Source organism: Geospiza fortis, unplaced genomic scaffold, assembly GCF_000277835.1.
Source record: "Geospiza fortis unplaced genomic scaffold, GeoFor_1.0 scaffold362, whole genome shotgun sequence".
In the NCBI taxonomy this organism is placed as follows: domain Eukaryota; kingdom Metazoa; phylum Chordata; class Aves; order Passeriformes; family Thraupidae; genus Geospiza; species Geospiza fortis.
Genome location: NW_005054464.1, coordinates 697,419 through 718,549, shown reverse-complemented (window position 1 = coordinate 718,549; position 21,131 = coordinate 697,419). Strand labels below are relative to the sequence as shown.

Genomic DNA, 21,131 nt, shown 5'->3' with positions numbered 1-21,131 from the left:
AGTGGATCTGTAACTGCGCAGGAGCGGCTGTGCCTTGGTAACCCTCCTGATTAACATACCTTGCTCGAGAATTTACATGTGCGTGCACTTCTACATTTTTATAAGCTAGGATGGCAGTAAGTTTATATTTCAAACAAGGCTTTGTGGGGGCTGCTAATTTTTTTGTTTATCTTTGCAATTAATTTGTGAGCTTACTGCTATTCAAGGGCAAAAGGGAGTTACTGTTTTTGTGTATGTTTTTGTGGTTTGTCCTTAAGTGGTTGAAAAATCTTGGAGAGCTCAGGCATAGTAGAGTGTTCCAAGTCCCTCTGAAATCTGAAGTACTGCAGATGATAGGTTTTTAAGTTGCAAGGTCTGCAACTCAAAGACAATTGGGTGATGAGCCCAGTGAATACAGCTTCTAGGCTCCAGAATAACCATAAATATTTTTCAGAAAGATGAAAATGATTTTTAGAGCCTAAGCAGAAAAAATGCACATCAGGGGGAGAATGTGGAATACACTAAAGTCGGAATACAGTTCATCTCTAAGGCTAGGGTGGCATCACTGATGAGTCACTTGGTTGGAGAACCGAGGCTGGGAAGGCTTGCCGCTGGGACACCCAGGGGTATTATTCTTATGGTGGCTAACCTGGAGGTGCTGACTTTGTTAAAAACCCACTGAGAGAAGTCCTTCAGAGCCTTCAGGCTTTATAGCAACACTTCTGGCCTACCTCGAGCTCTGTCCTGTTGACGCATTGCCTCTTTCTAGGTCTGAGTCTTTCTAGGTCTGTAAATACGTGGGCGTGCTTTTGGTGGAGCAAACCAGTCTTCTCTGCTTTTCTGGGCTGTATTTCAGATGTGAAACAGAGTGAGGTGAGCAGGTTGTCTCACCTCTTGAGAACACTGACTCTGTGTCCGCAGGTTTTTGGGCATCTCTCTTAAGAGGGGTGGTGGGGTGAGTTAAAGCAGTGCGGTGCAGGACATTGGCAGCGCTCTGCGAGCTCGTTTGAGCATGCCAGTGACATCCTTGTCATGGTGGGGTAAAAGAAGTGGAAACAGCCTCATAAGAAGTGATGGTCTGTTGACAGAGTACCCTTAAGGGAAAATATCTTGTGTTCTGTTTCCAGCCTTGTTCTGTGGACATGCAAGGAGGTGAGTGTAGGCAGGGGATTGGGCTCCATGAATGCCGATTACATGGAGAAGAGCAGCAGGCTGCTTTCCCGAAATCACAGGGTATGCCCTGCGTACCTGACCTGGGAATGCGCACAGCTTGTGAAATCAGGCACGTGGATCTCAGAAGGAAAACGGGCATAATGGAAAAGTTTGTTTTGACTCATGTGGAGCTGTGATGAGTCTTCTGCATAGCACACCTGCAGATTTCCCCCCTGGGTGAGCCTGATCTGGACTGATTTTCACCAGTGCAGCCTACCTGTGGGATATAAATCACGAATGACCAGGCTTTGTCTAGCTGAAAAGAAAGGAAACTTGATTTGGTGAGTTCAGAAGAAACATTAACACATGGTTTTCTTAGGCCTAAATAAAGTCAGGCTCGTGTTACTGATTTTCAGTGAAGTTTTGAATGGTAAATGTAGATTATGTGTTCTTTTGTATTGTTGCTGGTCTCGGGGTAGTTTGGTGACATAATCCTTGGTTGGGGTTGGTTGTTATTTTAAAAAAACCAAAACAGGTTGACAAATGGGAGTTTTTAGAATCAGTGTAGTCACAGCAGAGGGAGGCATCACAGAGCTTTTATACATGCCTGTTTTCCTCCTGAGTGGAGTGGGGTACAGACACCTTCAGCAGTGGCTCCACACCGCCATTTGGGATGAGACTGCAGCAATATGCTTTGCCATCTGGGGATCCGTACGTGCGGCAGGACTGGAGCGTTCCCTTCTCATGCACTGGAGGTTCATGCTTCGTTACAGCAGTAATTCCTCTCAAATCATCCACCCTTTGCTGACAAGGCCAAGGGAGAAGAGCTCCTTATTCTGCACCCCAAAGGACTGTGTGATTTTACAGAAGCAGCTGCTCGGCTTGCCTGAAAGAAGAGCCTAAAATAGACAGCTGATTTGGGGACAGCATATCTGTGTGCAGATGAAATTAAATGTGTGCCCCAAAACACTGCTCCTTTAGTAGGGCAAAGAAGGAAGAGCTTATATCAAGGTGCTGCCTATGCAATAAGAGGACATCTGGATGGCAGCTGCCTTTGTCTCTGAAGTGAAGCTAAGGTAGCTAGGCTTGCTTATCATTATTTGTTGGGTACTGGGTTAAAAAGTCAAGTCAGAGGCAATTTCTAATGTTCTACAAGTAAGTTTCTACAAGTCCCCAACAGCCTCTTCAAGGAGGCTTTTTTAATGCAGTGTTGCAATTCCAAACAACTCTCCCCCAGTTTAGTCTCTTGTAGATATTTTACCAAAATAACAACTGCAGTTAATACTGAACTATTAAAGCTGCTGATAAAAAAAAACCAAAATCACCCTGGCATTTAAGCATTTTGCTTTTTCACATGACTTTGGTTCTGTTGTTTGAAAAGAAGTGCCTTAAATATGAAGTATTCTGAGTTGTCTGCTTTGTTAGTCCATCGGTCACAGCTAGGTAACTATTATATGCTGAAAATGCAATATTTCATTAACTTGGAAGAATAGCTGATTCATTAATTGCTGTGTGCAACTTTTGGAACTTATATTACATCCTCAAACATGCTTTGTAAGCCAGCAACAAACCTGTTTGAAAGAATATTCAAAACTCACGGTTTAACCTTGGGAGTAAAGGTTAGCTCGGGTATCAGGTGATGAGGGGCACGCCTAATTTAATAATAATAATAATAATAATAATAATAATAATAATAATAATAATAATAATAATAATAATATAATGCTTCAGCACCAGCTCTGCAGACGCATGACTTCCTGAAGAGAAATGCTGATGGACTTCGTGGACTAATCCAACCACTGTTTTACTTGAAAGGTTTGTTGAAGTTGTTGTGGAGTGGGTTTGAAATGAAACCCACTATGCAAGAAGGCTGGAGTTTGCTGGCTGCCAGGCAGGGACTTCCCCAAGCAGTCAGGCAATGCTCTCTTGGAGCAGCCGCTGGTGCTGGAGCAGGCAGGGCGTTGCAGGCTCCGGCAGCATGTTAGGAGGTTATGCACGATGTTTCCCGGAGCAGGGATAAAGCCTGGGCTTTCTTGGCAGGATGGGAGGGACTAATCCGTGCCGTGGTATTTATATTGATTTGTAAGGATTGTTCAGCTGGGATTACTCAGCTGGGTATTATGGTATTTAATCAGGGAGGGAGAGCACAGGTTCCCGAAAGGAAAGCAATAGATGCTTTGACTGTCTTTAACTTTGCCTTTAATAGCTTTAGATTTGCAAGACATGTGTAGCTCTTCTCATCTATGTGAATTTTAAACTTCCTTTTGAACTGTGACTTCTGTAGTAGTATTATTTGTCTGTATTTGATTAGCATTCTCACTTTTTTTCTTCTTTTTCTCGGACATGGACAATAAGAATAAAATATCCAAGTAAAACTTTAGAGAAGCACTATGAGTAGAAATCTGTGTATGGGAAATGGTAGAATAGATTGGAAAAATAATTTTTTTTCATGTAAATGTAAGAAAAACATTCAATTATTAGGTATTTTAAAGCTTTTTATTCCGTTTCTGATGTAGGACTGGGTAATTTCAGTAGAGATGCAACTAAACCTGACCTTTTCTGTGTCAAATTGCGGCTCTCACTGATACAAGATATCTTTTTAAAGCCATTCTCTCATAAATGTGACTGTCTAATATAATGTGCAGTCAAGCATTTACCCTGTGGTCATCTGACAGTATTTCAATTCCCCTCTTCCTTGCCACCCAGTGTTGTGCTTCTTCAGCTCTGACTTGTAAGTTCCCTAATGGCTCAGTAGGTTAACATGGGTTTGCCTGTTGTCTGAAAAGTTCCAGTGGATTTTCTGTTTGTTTTGTATGGGCTGCACAGGCCAGGAGCCCTACTGCTACCCAGGTGTTCCACACACACATCCTCTTGAAGGATAAATGACAGTCTTTGTATGATCATCAGAGTTTGCTTTCTCAGTTTTGCTGTTGAGGTAACACATCAAGAATGTGGCACCCAGTTAGCATCACCAGGAAGGTAAGACTTGAATGGAGAATCCCTGAGGTCAGTTGATCTGTCTGTGTCTCATGTTCACTCTTCTTTTTTGTTCTGAGTTAAGAATGGGCCACAACAAGGCTGTAGGTTCATGACTTCCTCTCACAAAGTTGTGACTGAAGCTTCAGCTTTCCTTCTTTTCCTGTCTCCTTTTGGGCCAGGAAAATCCATCTGTGCACTCTGTCATGTATTGCATCCTTCATCAGTGTAACCACTTTGTCCTTGAGGGTTTTTTTTGAGGATTGGTCTACTCTGACTCCAGGTTTGGCAATTGAAAGAATATCCCATTCTGCCTTCTGTGGTGCTGCTTCTATCTGGGTAACTGAGGCTGGTTTGGGTTTTCCTTGTCTTAATAAACCCAAACAAAAAAATCCTTTCTTTTTATTTTTCTTAAATCAATGAATTAAAAGCAGGTGGCACAAGAAAAAGGTACAGGAAAACCACTGAACCTCATGTTCATGGAAAAAAACCCGCAGATGTTACCAGTTACTTGAAAATCAATCTTTTCACTGGATTTTGTAATCTGCTCAAGAATTATGGTTTCCTGGAGGTCTGCTTAATCTGGTGTTCTGCTTAAGTGACGTGCTTACTCAATAGTTACTATGCAGCAGTAGTTGTGCAGGCGCTGGCCTGCAGAGAGGGTTTGGAAAGGCTGATTGCTGTCATCAGCGATAGCTGGACCAGAGTGTGCTCCCCCAGCAGGAGGTGGGCAGTCCCACAGGATCAGCTGGTGTCCTGTTTGGCTTTGGGTTCAAACTTTGACCTGATGCTTTTTTAGGAAGGAAGGTATGCTTTCTTCTGGTGTTTTTTGGGTTTTGGGGGTTTTTTTGTCCCCAAGGCTGCAAATTTCCTTTGAGAAAATGGGTGTCAGGAAGTCTGTTTTCTAAATGGTCTCTGTGAGTCTGGAAAAGGGACTGGCCGTGACTTACATATTTTAATCTTATCTCTTATAGCTGGAACATGTGCAATCAGAATTCTAGATGGTTTAGATGATTTCCTTGGATTTCAAGCCCCTCTCCCCTACTGATGCCATTAGTGCTTCAACACTTACATGTGCAGTGGAGTCAAGCAAGAGTTCAGCAGTGGTGGTGGTGATACCCACCCACAGCAATTGTCTGTCAAGGCAACCAATATCCATCCACTCCACAAAAGGACCAACCTGACTGCAGTCCTTGGGTTAGAAACAAGACCATGTACAGTGGGAAGTGCTTCTGAATGTTATCTGTGAATAATTGCAGCACTATCCAAGGGCAAAACCAGAAAAATCTCCATCAGAGACATACTTTGCTGTAGTTTATCCCTGTAATTAGCAAATAAAGGCTCCTTGTCCATCTTCCCTTCCCCCAAATACCTAGCTTTCATCATCTTCACTTTTTGGGATGCGAAGTTTTAGGTGTGAACTGGACAAAAACTGAATTTTTCATGTTTTAGCCTTCCATCTTCTTCTATTAGAATTCCTAAAACTCATTTTACCCACTAATTCAAGTGTACAACTTCATTCCTTCTTGCTGCAGGGCACCTCTAGCCAGTTTTTCCTGTTACTCATTGAAGCTTTGGTTTTTTATGAGTACCTTTCATATGTAGCTTATTCCTATAGTTGTTACCTAGCAACATTAATTTTGTTCAATTTAATTTGTCTTCTATTTCAAGAAATCTATCAGGTGTGTTTTGAGAACATATCTGGAGTCCAACGATGAACCTTAAGAAAAGGTGTGTGAAATAATAGAGTTCTCTCCAGCACCTGTAATTAAAGTATGTATACTTGATGTTAGCCATCAGAGCAGTACTGGCAGAAATGGGAATAGATGTGTGTGATGTTTAAAAATCACCTGGACAATACTGGAGCAGTTACAAGTTCACTGTTGATTTCTCTGTGTGGCTCTCTGGTTTCAGTGTACTCAAAGAGCACAGACGCCTATCTCAATTTCATGCTCTTTTACCAACCAGCATCTCTGTTTCTTGCCCTTCTCTCCAAGGCATGGTCCATTTAGCATTTTGCAAGCCGCACATGCACTGATTTGACATTTTGTAGGCCAGCAACCGTAGTTACAGCACAAAAGAGAGGATTTCACTTAAGCTGAAGAACATTAAAATGCAATAAAGGAAAGGAGTGCAGAGGCCCATAAGGAGAGTTACAGAGCATATAAAGTTTTGGGGTTCAGGCTTGTAATTTTTAATTCAGGCTGTGGCTACTCTGGGGTGAGTGATGCCTCTAGGACACAAAGATGTGTTTGTGTCTTGTGCTTTCACTTTAAATGAACAAAAAAAACCCTGTAAGCTTCTAATGTTCAATTGAGGCAGTTTTGATATTTTTGTAATTTTGTCTGACAGCCTTCTCTGATCTGGAGAACAGTGTGAAAGCATAGGGTTTGCAAATGTTTTTTTATATTGTCTTTTTGTTTCTTGTGCTAAACTTCCCATCCATATGGAGCTTTCAAGAAATCAGGAGGGGAGAGATTGCACAGAATTGGAGCCTGATACAGGGAACAGAGGGTGTCATTCAGCTGTAGCATCACTGTAGAGGGCACTGTGGGATTTTTAAAAAATTGTAAGAGATCTGCTTATTATCATCCACCTTCTGTTGCATGCGTCTCCCAGAGGTGTAGAAGCTGCCAAGTACTAAATACATGCATCCATGGGGGGCTGTGGATACCAATTGTTTGAAAATTACAGATCAGCTGGTGCCTGTGGCATTAGTGGAAGCTGAAACCAGAGTATGGAGGGATATGAGACATTTGTGTAAACATAGAGAGTGTAGTAACATGCTCAGAGAGAGAAAGTAATAGAGGAATATGAGTGTTACCTAGAATTGACTTCTTTTTGCATAATTATGACTGTGTGTTGTCAGTAATAGTACATTTTCAAAAAATTGTAGTGATAGAGATTTCTGAAAGGTCTTTATAAAATTTTGCATTTGGACACGGTAGTACTGGAACATGATGCAGTGCTCTTGTGCAGGGGTTGCCCTTAATATGAGGGGTAGTCTTAGAAAAGGATTTGTATACATATCTCACTGTGGTAATCCTTACCTGCATTTTTGATCCTAAAACATGAGATTTACACAGTGCCAAAACCCTTGCAAAACTTAATTGCATCACCAGTATGAATCAGAATAACTTACATGTGGTTTTAGAGGATTTGAAACAGGATCTTGAGATAGATACCATAAGTACTTTATATGTCTCTTTTTTTCCCCTTTTCAAACTCTGGTACAGTTCTTCTGTTCATTTTACTATAAATGTATTTTCCCTGTATCACCTGTGTTTTACATAGTGTTTCACTGCATCATCAATGCAGGATGGTAGGCTGTATGCAACTGTGTGTTCCTTTTCTTGCACTGTTGCCATCTGTCTCCTTGAGGGTTAATTCATATGTGCTGGAGGAGCTGCTCAAAACTTGGATACCATGCTCTACTCAGCTAACTTCGGTGAAATCTTATATTAGGTATGCGATAGCTTTTTTGTCAAGATGGCTCTTGAATGTGCTGCTCTGAAACTCATTTTGCTGGTGTTAGGTTTTCAGATAGGAATAGGTGATCAATCAACAGCTGCCTATCTATATCAAACACTTGTTTATAGATGTGCTGTTAGGTTTCCTATGGTATCAGACTTAATTCCATGGCGACAGAAAAGTGCTATAGTCTTTTTATAAATCTTCTGCTGAATTCCTAGTAGCTCTTGCATCATTTATGTCTGGGAACTGATACAAGAGATAATGCTGGAGGATTAAATTCAAAAATGAGCAAACAAGAAGGAAATTATTTATTTTTTTAAATAAAATGGTTTTACAAGCTTCTTAAATCACAACTAATTTAGGTCCTGTGATGTTTTTAAAAGTGTTCCCTATGAACTGTGAATCATACGTGTGAAAGGGAAGGGTGTTTGCTGAACATTCATTTAGAGACATTAAATGCATCCTGGTCTGTAGTCCAACCTGTTTATCTCTTTTTCAGTAAATAGAATTTCTGTGATGCAGTGAGCCCCTTGACAGCTGTGAAAATACCTGCTTTCTTCAGGAAGCTGGCACAGCTGAAGATGAGCAGGATCATTTCAGCTTTGTGTCGCTTCAGAATAAGTGGGATCCTGCTTAGTCTTGTTAGCTGAGCTTAACATGTCAAGGCCAACAACTACCAAAATAAGTAAATGAATGAGGATCTAGGGGATAGAGAAGGGCTAGAAGCAGAAAGGCAAGTGGGACATGGTTAAGTACAGATTAAAGTTTGCTCAGGCCTAATTTAGGGGTTATCATCCCTCCTATGTTATGCTCGAAAACATTAAAAATGTATTCAAGGTGCCTTTTTTTTTTAAATGAGCATGACAGTTTACCTACCTAGCTAGCTTAACTAGCTTAGTAGAGTTTTTGTAACAAAGTTTTCCTCTTTCCTTGAATGGAACCTTTAAATCTTTTCTTGTAATTGAAATAATGATTTACTTTACCAAAAATATTGCTTGCAATGTCCAGTGGAGCTGGTTTCTGAACAAAGCCAAAGTTTAACAAATTGTGGGCAAAGAAACAAAGAGAAGTTCAGACAGCTGCCAGTGTGTGCACTTTGGTTCTAGTTTGGGAAAGAACATTGTTCACAGAAGAGTCTACAAAACTGCCAGTACCCTGTCCACCACCAGAAGTATGTCAGACCTAGGTTTTGCAAGTGTTCTCATTTAAAAATGACAGTCAAAAGCTAAGAGCTGTTTGCATGTGTGTGCACAGAGGTGATAAGTAGCCTCTGTGCTGCTCAGTTGAAATGGAAGAATAGACCTTGAATATCCACTTTCCTACTCCTTGATTTTATGGCAGAATTCAATACAGATTAAGGAAAATATTATTTTGTATCCCTGGAAGTGTGTGTTTGCAAGATGTTTGGGGAGCTGGAAGCTCCTCAGCAACCTGTAACTCTGCCTGCTAGATTCTTCCAGGCCAGTCACAAAATCTGTGTGTGCATACTTAGAGGACCAGCATGGTGCTGTCCTGGATCAAAGTCCAATAATTTGCAAATTTTGCTGTCAACTAGCAAGTCTTCTCAAAGTCAGTTTTGTCAATGATTTTTTTTTCTGCATAGGGTTGTCTTGGTGGAGGCAGGATCTCACTGGTTGGTGGAGAGAGATACTTTGAAGGATTGCACTGTATATGAAATAGCCTTCTGAACAATATGCCTGCATATGGTTGGAACAGTTAGAAATCCTGTGGAGGGCTTATTTGATTTTTGTTAAGTTAAACTCTGTGGAGCGCCGTCACAGTAACACACTGGATTACTTGGCAGGCTGAGACATCTGCTGGCACTTCCGAGGTGTAGGCTACAGCAGTGAGGTTTCCTATTGCATCATGCTGAAATCTCTCCAAAACATAATGGTATTTAGTAGTAAATGCCATTGTATAGAGATGAAACTGTATGAAATTCAAGATTGCAGGCTTTGTCTTCAAAAAGCTTAAGGATCTTAAGGATCTTTTGCTCCTGCAAAAGTTTTATAGCAAGACTGAGGGCTATTATTAACAGTGCTGCTCCCACAGAGAAAAGGAGCTGACAGAGAAGTGAAACCAGATTCTGGACTTCAGTGCAGCATATTATTAGGAGAACTCTATATGCACCTTGTCAGTGTCTGTCCTGTTAGAAATTGAATTTAGGTGTGTAATTGATATACTTAAATGCCTGCTAATGGTAATTCAATGCTTTAAACTATGTACTTGTTTTGCTTAGTGTTTTGCATGAAGTACCTCATTTTATGCATATTAGGCTACAGAGGACACCTTTGCAACTGTTTGCTTATTCAGGGAGAGCTTGAGATGACTCTTAATCATTCCTCCCATGTTACAATCACCTGAAAACCTAATGATCTTGCACGCTAATAGCTTTGTCTAAATTGTTAATAAATTAGCACCCTCAGGGACCAAGCCATATGGACTTCCACTGAATATATGCCTTGACTTTCCTCCCTTTCTGCTTTTCACCATGCTAAACAATTGCTGTTAGTTGCTGTCATTTACTCCCTGACTCTGTGGTCAGGGTCTGTCTTTTATGTCTCCTGCATCCAACCCCTAAGCTTTTACTTGACGGCCATCTGACACCCTACAGCTCAGTACTTTAGATGAATGATAAAATTTAAAAGCCTTGTAATTCGGCCTCTCCCTCTTTATACTCCTACTTCTGTGGTTCCCTTGTGATTGCTCAAGAAGTGTTTTTGACATGTCCTCTCCAAATAGGATAAGAATCTGGAGGATGGAATGAAATTTAAATTGCAGCTCTGTCTCAAGATCACTAAAAATAGCAGGAAAATTATTGTAGACTTTGTCCAAGAAAAGCAAAGCTTAGATTGTTGAAAATGCATCAGCTAGCTGACATACAGAGGAGATGGTGTAACCTAGTGAAGGTGAGTCTTAGTAGTAGTGCAGTAGCTGTTAAATACAAAAATTGAGGGAAATTACCATAAAGAATTGAAAGGAAGAAACCTGTTTGTGGGGTGATGTGGTGGTTTTTTTTCCTTTCAGATATTTTTTGGGGGTTTTTTGACATGTGTAAACCTTGAAATCCTCTTGAGTACATTCTAAGTGAGGGCTAAGTGGCTGTTACTTTATAGTAAAGAGCCTACTGACTTGCAGTGAGAAACATGGTGTTTCAGGTCACTAAATAGAGCCCAGGTGTAGGGGCATGACCAGAAACCTGTTTAATTCTGAGCAGGTCTTTTGTTCACCCAGCACTGAGAATGGAGGGCATCAGCATCCCAATACAATTGCCATGTAAATGCCATGTTCAGATCTCATTATGGTTATCAGGGCATGTTGCTGGTGGACAGAAATTGAGTGATGCTGTTTTAGATTATATACTCAAGAAATGTGATACTTGTACAAAATCATTTATGGTATCTAAAAGAAAATAGTGCAGCTGGTTGCAAGCTGCTTCTGGTGGTTCATTTACCTAGAAAACATGGTAAAAGAATGGATATTAGAAAACACAGTGTGTCTTAGCTGCAAAGCAGTGTGTGTTTGCCAGCTCCATCGCTTGTCTCTACTTTCCATCCCTGTCATGAAGAGTTTTGTGAGACAGAAAGTTTGCAGGCAGCAATGGTATGTTTTGCCAGGCCAGTTGATACAGCTGGAAAATAAGGGCACATTTTTGGCTGCACAAAGCTCTGTTGGGTCAGGAGTAGCTGTTCAGGCAGTGGCTGTGCTGTAACCAGAAGCAGATATCGATGTGTGTGTTCATCAGCCTGCTGATCTCCTGATAGGGAGTGATGTAACTTGTGGCTAGGGAGTAATTACAGTGCTCTGCAAGAGGAGTTCAGAGAGTGGTTAGTGCAAAGGGCTTGCAGAGTTCTCTTGTCTTGCAGAGTAATTATGATCATTAAGGAGGAATGATTCAGCACAAGTTACTTATTTACAGTGAGGTAAGGTGGCATATATAGAAAGGTTGGTGCCCTTTTTAGGGACTGATGTTCCTCCAGCCAGCCACACCACATCCTTGGTTGATTTACTTTACTTTAAGGTAGAAGTCTATCTATCACACTGCAAGAGCAGGATACAGGTAGATCTTTTTATATAACAGTCTCTGGACTGCCCTTCAAAATACCATGTCACAAAAATACGGTAGGATTTTTAACAAGATGTAATAATCACTTCCATAATGATGTCTTCCAGGACTGCAGCACTGTCTTAATTTTTTTTTCCTTCTAAATTATTCAGTCCTTCAAAGTATTTATTACAGTGTTGGACAATCTAAACTTGATACTTTGCCAAGCCAAACTGAGGTATCTGTAAGTGATACGCTTTGGAAATATATGGCAGTTTATCAGTAATTGAAGTGGTGCTTCACATTAGCATTGTCAAAAATCCCACTAAATTCTTTTTTGAACACACACACACACACACACACATATATATATATATATACACACACACAGAGAAAGAGAGAGTAAATACTGTAATATTTATTCTGTATCCATAGCTTTTCTCCATGGAAGACAAAACAAATCTCCATTGCTGGCTCTTACTTGTTGTGGTTTTCTACTCTAAGAGAAATACATTATTTCTGCAATAATAATTTGCACAGTAAAAATGTAGTTAAAAAATTATGTTACAATTTTACTGAAACTTAAGTCTTTGCTCTTGCCACATTTCCTTTGCCTGGGACTTCCAGATGTGTTACACTGCCTTTATTTTGTCTTTCAGATGACGATGTGGACCTGGAAGCTTTGGTAAATGACATGAATTCCTCCTTTGAAAGTTTATACTCTACGTGCAGCATGCAGTCGGAAACCGCTCCGCTCCTGCAGAATGGCCAGCTGAGCCGCAGCCAGCTGCCATCCTCAGGGCCCAGCACCCTGCAGCCCACGTCCCCCAGGCAGAAGGTGCAGCGCTCCCAGCCAGTGCGCATCATGGCAGTCAGGTAGGGACAGGGAACTTGCCTCCTTTTCCATAAGTTGTCATGAACTAGCTTCAAAAGAGCTATATTTTAAAAGAGGAGATCTACTTTGGTGTTAGACTGGACTTCTGCATAGAAAAGTGTACTAAGTAGGTGAAGGACGTAATATTCCCACATATTATCACCCTTCGTTTAGTCAAGGTTTGATGTTTCTGCAGTAGCTGATTTGTAGAAGTGTGTCATTGGTACCAGTTGGCAGAAGCTATATCCATATTTGGATTTTTTTCCAAGCTGTTAAAGCCAGTGCTCTCAAGTCTAGTGTCCACCGACAGCCTATAGGTTTTATTAAATGTAAGAGATCATGTAGACGGACGAAGGTATGCTTAACTACTTTTGATACACAGCAAGTGCTTCTCTCTTTGGGGAGGTTTCCTGAATGGTTTAAGACCAACAAACAAACAAACGAAAAAGAGGAATGTCTTAGTTATGTATCTGTTCTTCCCAGAGCACTTTCAAATAACTCACTTCAGTGCGCTGTGTAAGTCATTACCAAAAAAAAGTGTTAAAGTTGTCCCCCTGTTGTAAAGCTGAGGACTGGAATTCAGGCTTCAAGTGGTAAACTCTTGATGGTGGTGGGAGAGTATATAGGTGATGTACAGGTTCTTAAAATCTTTTTAGGCAGCAGGAGGAAGGAAGCTCCTGTCAGCATGGGTAGGTAAATCAATTTCTTTCCTGCTAGTTAGCAGTTTGTTCTTTGAAGGAAGTGAAAAGTAATAATGTAATAAAAGAAAAATTCCAAGTGTAGAAGGGGTGGCTTCTAACTTTTAACACTGATGTATTGCTTATAGGAATGGTATATGTAAGACAGGCAGCTTTTCTGTTTGAGTGGATATGCAGTGCAGCTAAGTCAGATAATGATGCCATCAGTTCTACAGGTACTTCATAGTTACCTCGAATGGAGCTGTACTGGAGAATGTACTCTCTGGAGTCCTATAGCTGTTAATATTTTGTAAATATCTCAGTCAAATCACTTAAATTATTTTTGGCATTTAAAATCTTAGCAACTCTTATTATAGAACACTCTGCCTTTTTGAAATCTGTACTTCCATGCACACCAGAACATCCTGTGTTTATCATCATCAAAGAAGGTAATGGTGAAGCTTCTGTTCAGGGTTATCTGGACCCATCTTGTTTGCCACCAGAACAGAATGATTTGACTGTGGTCTCCTAGGAGCACAGGTTTATGTGTGTATCAGTTATGAAGTAAATGATCCACTGGCAGCACAGCAGAGCACAGCAGAGAGAACTCCCAGTTTCAGGAAACCACACCTTTCTAATTGTGTTGGGTCTGTGGTTCCACTTCTTACAGTGGACGTCAATCAAAAACTTGCAGTACAGCACCCTGCTGCACAGATATGACATGTCTTCTGGTCTGAAGGAATCTTACACTGTCCTTTTACCCTGTGCTGTGGAGAACTGCACACATGGGGAGCACCAAAAAAAATATATGAATCAGGTCAAGTAGTTGTTGGCATAGTTCATAGTTACGGTTGGAACCTGCTATTTATTGTAACCCTCCAGATCTGTAAGACTCATTCATGGAAGACCAAGGCAACTAAATTGCAGGCCAAAGTTACCTGTGGAGCAGATTTCACAGTAGTTAAATTTTGCCATCCCCCAGGTACAGGCAAAGACAATGAGAGTACCCAGAGTGGGAGATGCTGCCACGGGCAAACTCAGCAGTTGTCTCCCAGGCAGCTCTGTGGAGAAGGCTTTGCTTACTGAAGGTATGCAGAAAAATGAGAGCAAGCTGAGTTTTTAATGATTTGCCTTTCAAATCCAGTAGTTAGTTGATTTGGAAACTTTCATGATTGCCACTAGATGGTGCCTTCTGCTTAGGCATTGAAGGGCAGCGTGCTGCAGTCAGCTAGTGCATCTTCAGTGATGATACTCTGGCAGCAAGGAAACCAAAAGCCATCTGTGTAGTCATGAATAGGTCTTACAGCTTTTCTGGTTTAGTTTTTCTTTTAGTTTTTAGGTTCTTTTAGTTTTTTCTTTTAGGTTTTAGTTTTTCTTTTGTTGGTGTGGGCACTGCAGGTGTACAATAAACTGGAACCTGAAACTCTGTTACATGTAGACTCATGAGGCATACTTTGGTGGATGCAAACTTGTCTGAACAGTAACTGTAGGACGGGCATAAGGTGGGAGGGTACAATTCCAGCTAATTGCTTATTGCTAAAGCCACGTCTTTGCCTTTTCATTTCTCAGGAAATGCTGAGTTGCTTGGAGATAGAATCTGGTATTATAATGAGGTGACAATATTGGTTTAAGTCTCAGCTTAGAGAACTCTACAGTAGGGTACATGTTTGTTTTCAAATCCACTTGGAATTTGGCTCTGAGTGACTGCCATTGTTTTCTCCTCTTTCACATTGGTTTGGAAGAGCTTTACTGACTTTCTGCCACACACAGCTTAAGCTTGTAATCTAGTGCTTACAACAGTGAATACAGATAGATATTTCTGTTTATTTTATTTGTACAGTTACCTCAGTTACTCACCCAAGTAATCAAATTATGAGCAGCAAAACAAGCATGGATGCCCGACTGGTCATTTTTTACATGCAATTACCTACTTTGCACTAGGAGTTGCTGTAAGTGTGTAGTAGTTACCTAGAAAAAGAGTGGGTTTGATTCCTTGTCTTTAGTGTCATTATCACAAACCCTGGGGCAGGAGAGCCAGGTCTAGTGGTGCCACTTTGCTCCTCCTAATGCGTAGTGCTTCTGTGTTTACAGGCGTCTTCAAGAAGAGGAACAGCAATTCCGAACATCGTCTTTGCCGGCCATCCCAAACCCCTTCCCAGAACTTTGTAGCCCTGCAAGCTCTCCAGTGCTAGCCCCTGGATCTTTACCTCAGAGTCAACCTGCTAGTAAGCATGTGAGTATGGGATGAAGCTTTGGGTCATCCATTCCTGTGCAAACCAACAGTGGACTGCTTCATTTTGAAGGCAGAAAGAAAGCTTCCAGATAAGTAAAGACACTTGTGCACTTTGTCTGTGAGTAGGGCAGCACTGGCTGAGAGAGTATCTTCAAATAGGCTTCAGACATTTTTTAAAAGGTTTGTAAGAAAGATGTGTAAAAAGTAAGCCTCTTTCAGATAAATGCATGTTGTGAATGGAGCAGTAATGCTTAATATCCTTCAGATTTTGTTATTCAGTCTAAAGATGTACTAATTCTAAAGTCAAGTGAATTATCTTAGAGTTGGATGAGGATCTGTGCCTTCTATACGGCATATTCTAGGTGTCACAAAAACACTGAAAAGCTGAATTCTTTAAAGACATGGTGGTGCTTTATTTGCTGTTTTTCATGAAGCTGCTCAAAAAGCGAAGGTGTTCTTAGAGCTTATAACTAGGCAGAGCTCATTGTAATGGGATTTAAGGGGAAGGTTGTCCCATGGAAAGCTGGTGGAGTAACTTTCTGGGTTCTTGGCAGTTAAGATAGCCCAGACTGAGCTCTCATGTGGTCCAGAGCAGTAACCTCAGCGACACAGAAGTTTTTCTTCTCTGTCCTACTCCACTGTATAAGAAACAATCATCTTGTTTTGTATCATTCCTCAAGCACACTTGAAGACTAAACCTTTATTTTGTGAACTGTGTTGACCTGCATGGGAATTAAAAAATGGGTTACTCTGACTACTGGCTTACAACAATTCTGTTCTTGAGTACCCAAAAATGTGGAGAAGTTCTGTGCCACTGCTCAATTAGTTTGTAATTAGCTCCTAGATATTCTCTGAGACATAAAGGGCTTGGGTACAGCTACAAGCAGAGGACCCAAATGTGTGCCCGTGCGTGTTCTGTGTTGTGTTACAGTGCCATAAACAGCTGCCTCCTTTCCTGAGAGATACCTGAGTGCACCTCCACTAGTTTTAATGTGTTTCTTACCCATACAAGATAGACAGGTAACCAAATCATGCCCTGGGAAAAAAATTGAGCCATCCCATTGGGAATTTAACACAAGGCCCTGTCAGAGACCCAGGTACTGGCTAAGCTGTTCTGCGAAGGCAGTGTTGATGTGACTCTGGGGAGATAAAACCAGGGGCAATTCTGCCTCCTGGCACTTGCCAGCAGGACAGCAGCAGAGCTGTCTTTCTGAAATAAACTTTAGTTTCTGATGAACCTGTGTTTACCTCTCCAAATATCCTCCAAGTTCAGGGTTTCTTTGCCTTTTAGCTCTATGTTTTACTAAAATTACCCAAGCCACCCTTAACTTGGCTCTGTAAAACCTTAAGGAACCCTAAATGATCTGTGAGTCAGTTTTTGATCGAATTTAGAAACTAGTGGTTTAACAGCAGATAAATATAAAAATAACCAGCCATTTAATGTATGTAAGAAGATGGCTATAAAGGCAGAATAAAAGATCTTTTCTTTTCACAAGTTTTACCTTATAATTTTTTAAAAAATTATTCTACCTTACTTTAAAATCAAAATTTTTCACCAATGTTTTCAAAGCCTAAAATGAAATAATTTATATTGTATAGATATGCTTGCTGCTGAATTTTTTAATTAAAGACAATCCATTATAGTGGTAAAACCTTTTAGGGTACAAGCTGAGGAGGTAAAGCATGTTGGGCAATAGTGGTTTCTTTTGTAGATGTAAATACACTGATCATTTCAGCCTGTCAACTCATTGGAGGCAGTTGAGAAACACTGGCTCCGGATGAGGGAAGAATAGCGAAGTGTTCTTTTACTCTCTGTCAAAGTATTTTGCTCTCTTTAATGAAGGGTTAGAGAAACAAAACTGAAAAAAACCCCTTCTATTTTTAAAGTATGAATGGTAAAAGACAGTAGGTGTAGTTTCTTCATGAAGAAAGAAAACTACTTCAATTTTAAACATGGAATATCATTGGATAACAAAATAATCTCTCTGTTCAGCCTCCTCGTAATTTGTTTAACTCAGTTTTAGTTCCCTTCACGGGAGTCTGCTAAACATCATGAGTAAAAAAAAAATTAGTAACTTAAGAAATGTTATACATCTTTCCAACTTCAACACATTAAAAAATGTAGACTTTGGGAATTTGAGTAAATTATTTTAGGATGTGGTCTGGCTGAGATAAGTGTCCGTCAATTCGATACAAACTACTGATTAATAAAATGAGTGATGAGTTTAGTTAAAGGAGTGCAATAGCAAGTTTTAGTACCTGGCAGTTAGGGAAAATAAGTTGTGCTTTAAGGAAAATATAAATACAATGTTAAATGCTAACCAAGGTAAAACATCAAGATGCTTAATTCAGGTTCTCTGCTTGCAAATTATGAACACAGATTGAAATTGGAGATGGGAATGAGCCATTCTGTTTACATGGATATATGAGGTGCTAGTGAATCCCTTTGGTGCTTCTTGAGCATTTACAGGTAAATAAATAAGCCAATAGCAGTTCCAGTCAGCAGTGCTGCAGCTCTGATCACACAGGGCATCACACGTGGCACACATGTGGTGTGGAGGAAGTGTTGCCTTTGGTCAGCTGGTATTTGTGGCACTTGAGGGGATCTCAGGTTAATGTAGCCTTTGGGGATTTCAGAAAGAAGTGAGTATTTTGTTTGCTGACCATGTGAAACAGTAGAGAGATTGCTGGGAAGCTGGAGGATCTGATGACTTCATAAGAAAGGAAATGTTAATATTGTTCCTCCTGGAACACCTCCCTGTTACTTAATAATTGTAAAATACAACTCTGCAATGATAAAATCTGGTAGTGGTTATGCAAGAGGAATTTAAAGATCCAGTCTTGTTAAACATAGAAGAGTCTCATGTCATATTACCAAGCCTTAGGCACAAAGAAATGCCAGCTCTATTCAAGTTTTACTAAAGTTATACTTCTTCACAGTATATTGTTCCCTATAGTAAAAGGATGCATGTGTGAATGAAAGAGTGAGTAAAGAAGCTTTCAGGTCATAAAGCTTGAATTACATTTTTGACTGAAAAAATGGATATTGTCTTTTCTCATATGCAAAATTTTATTCTGTAGCTGGAGCCTGACATACAAGTTTCTTGTTGATTCTGAGTCTCTTCCTTATTTTTTTCATGTAGTTGCCACTGCTTTTTTTTAACGAGCAGTTCAGAGCGTTGCTTTATGCATTGCTCTGCATTTGTTTCCTACTCTTGGCTCAGCAAAGGAAGATAAAAACAGTAAAGCAGTGAAAAATAACTGTAATAAACCTTTCTTACTTTTTTGTGCTAGGTTCTTTTTCTGTCTTCTCATGGTGACAAAGCATTTTCTTTATTGTACTCAAAAAAGTACAATAATTTCATTTTTTTGAAAATATTTTTATGAGATCTGTGGGTAATGGTACTGATTTCACCACAGCAGGAAGCAATATGCCACCTCTAACTCTGCTGCCAGTCAGGCACTGAATACTGCTTTTAAAGCTGATGGCTGCAGCAGTGTACTGCAGCTGCCCCCAGAAGACAGACAGCAGTGGGAAATAACAGGTCTTCAGTAGCAACACAAAACTAAACACACCTGTAGGCAAATGGGTTAGTCATTTAATGGGAGAAGCAATCTGGGAGGTAAAACTGGAGTGTTAGGCTTATTGAAATCATTTCAGATTTGGTTTTTAGAGGGTGCTTTTTTTAATTCTGGATAATCTTCTTTGCTTTAGAAAAAGAACTTAATCTTGTGGATAATTTTTTTCTGAGCACACAAAGGTTGAAAAACTGGCACATAATTTAGTAGTAAAAGATTTAGAAGAGAAATAGCAGTGAACTTTCAGGTTACATTTCAAAGGCTATCCTGCACTGAACAACATCCACAGTGGCAACGTGTGCTAATAGGGTTGCATGACCTAAAAAACCTGGTGATAGACATTCAGAAATTATTTGCATTAAAGAGATGCATGCCTCTTTGGAGTTCAGCAGTTTGATCCTTTATTTCAGGTCTGCAGGTGGAAAAAGCCCACTTTGAGCTTAGTTTTACAGTGAAAAATGTTAAAAGTTGGGTTGTTGATAGTGAACAGTACATGGGTTTGTAAAAAATGGCACAGCTGAAGTTTTAGTGATGTAGCCAAGAAGCTGGTGAGCACCTGGATGAGAAGTACCAACCTGTTCAGTTGGTACTTCTCAGCTACTTCAGTTTCTGGTGTCGTGAGTGAGACAGTGCAGGTGTCTTGTGCTTGGGGAAGCCATGATCCTTCAAGTGGTAGCTGACAAAGAGCTCATAAGTCCCTGAGTTGAGAGCAGTGTTGTCTGTGAGCTTGGACAGGAGGCTGACAGGAGCGGAGCTCCCTGATCAGTGCATGCCCAAGCACTCCCCTCTTCATCTGTGCCTGATTTTGTCCTCTAAGTATCACCCATCTGCCCATCACCACAGAGCCCAAAACTCCAGCAGACCTCTGAGAGCACTCCCGCTTTCCATGCATGGGAGGGGCAAGAAAAGGCAAGAGCAGGAAGGACATGCTCTGGGTGACACCAGGGGCATTGCAAGACCACTTATATTTTTCTCTCCCTTTTCCTCCCACATCTTTGTATGTAAGACTCATGCACACCTACAAACACAAGATCACCCCATGTCTGAAGTGGGGGAAGTGATTGCAGGCCAGGAGGAGGGACAGCTGAAAATTTTTAAACCATCGTTTGCTTAACAGGATAAATATGTTTGTCTAAGAAAAATTGAAACCAGAAAATTGCACCAAACCAAGACCAAACATTTGTCCAAAAGATTGCTAAAAACATCAGACAGCTACCTTACTGCCAGTTGAAGTCCATCTTTGTGTTGCTGGTATAAATGAAGAGCTAGTTGGTAACTTAGGTTATAATTTCTGGTTGTGTACAAATATTTTGGAAAAAGCATGCAATAATTACATGTAGGTCACTGCAATGCCACAGGATATTAGGCTTAAGTATCTTGTGTGAGTCAATGAAGCTTTCAACTGTAAAAATAGGGCAAATTTCTCACATCCCCCCTCTATACAGCCCAGGCAAACTTCCAAAAAGCAGTTTGATGTATCCAAATTATTTACTCTTTTCTAGCAAATTAAATTCACAAATGGGTATGAATTAATGTCATTCTTTTTTCCAGATTTAGTTACTCTTCAAGGGAGCTTGTGTAAATCGACTTCTTAGTTTTTATTGTTCTAATTACATGTTATGATGCACATTTTTTATTTTTCTTCCCATAAAACTTTTATTTTGGCTCTTTTGAAGATGTGGATGTTGCTTTTCTAAAGAGAAGCTGTATAAAAATACGAACTTCTGTATAATGCAGGCATTGTGTACTAAGTTGGATTTTGTGTGTGTCACAGCAAATTCTGTGCTTGATCCTTCAGTGGAACAATCTTTTGCAACAAGGCATTCTGAAAATAAATGCTGACATCTAAGTGAGTCAGCTGGGCATTACTTTCTCTAAACAGGCCAAATCTATAGCTGGATATAATCTGGTCATTTCCTTAGGTCTAAGTCTAGGCATTCCCTTTGGCCCAGCTTTAAAACATGGGTTTTCAGGAGTATCTGCCATGACACATCATGTTGTTTCTCTCAAATCTTTCTTTGAAGCAAGTCTCTTACACTAAGTAAATAAATCATGCATAAATTGCTCTGCAACATGTTTAACTCAGATGCTTTTTTTAAAGGTAGTTGCAATTGTGTTTGGAAAAAAAAAAAAGTAGGGAAA

The 21,131-nt window shown here is 40.3% G+C and overlaps 1 protein-coding gene across 1 annotated transcript in view; it reads left to right on the top strand.

The window, feature by feature from the left end:
* The window catches only part of GRB10 (growth factor receptor bound protein 10), a 109,280-nt gene that overhangs the window by 40,669 nt on the left and 47,480 nt on the right, over positions 1-21,131 (top strand). Inside the window, 2 exon segments of the mRNA XM_031062780.1 lie at positions 12,286-12,502; positions 15,269-15,410. Of these exon segments, the coding sequence (XP_030918640.1) occupies positions 12,286-12,502; positions 15,269-15,410 (359 nt within the window).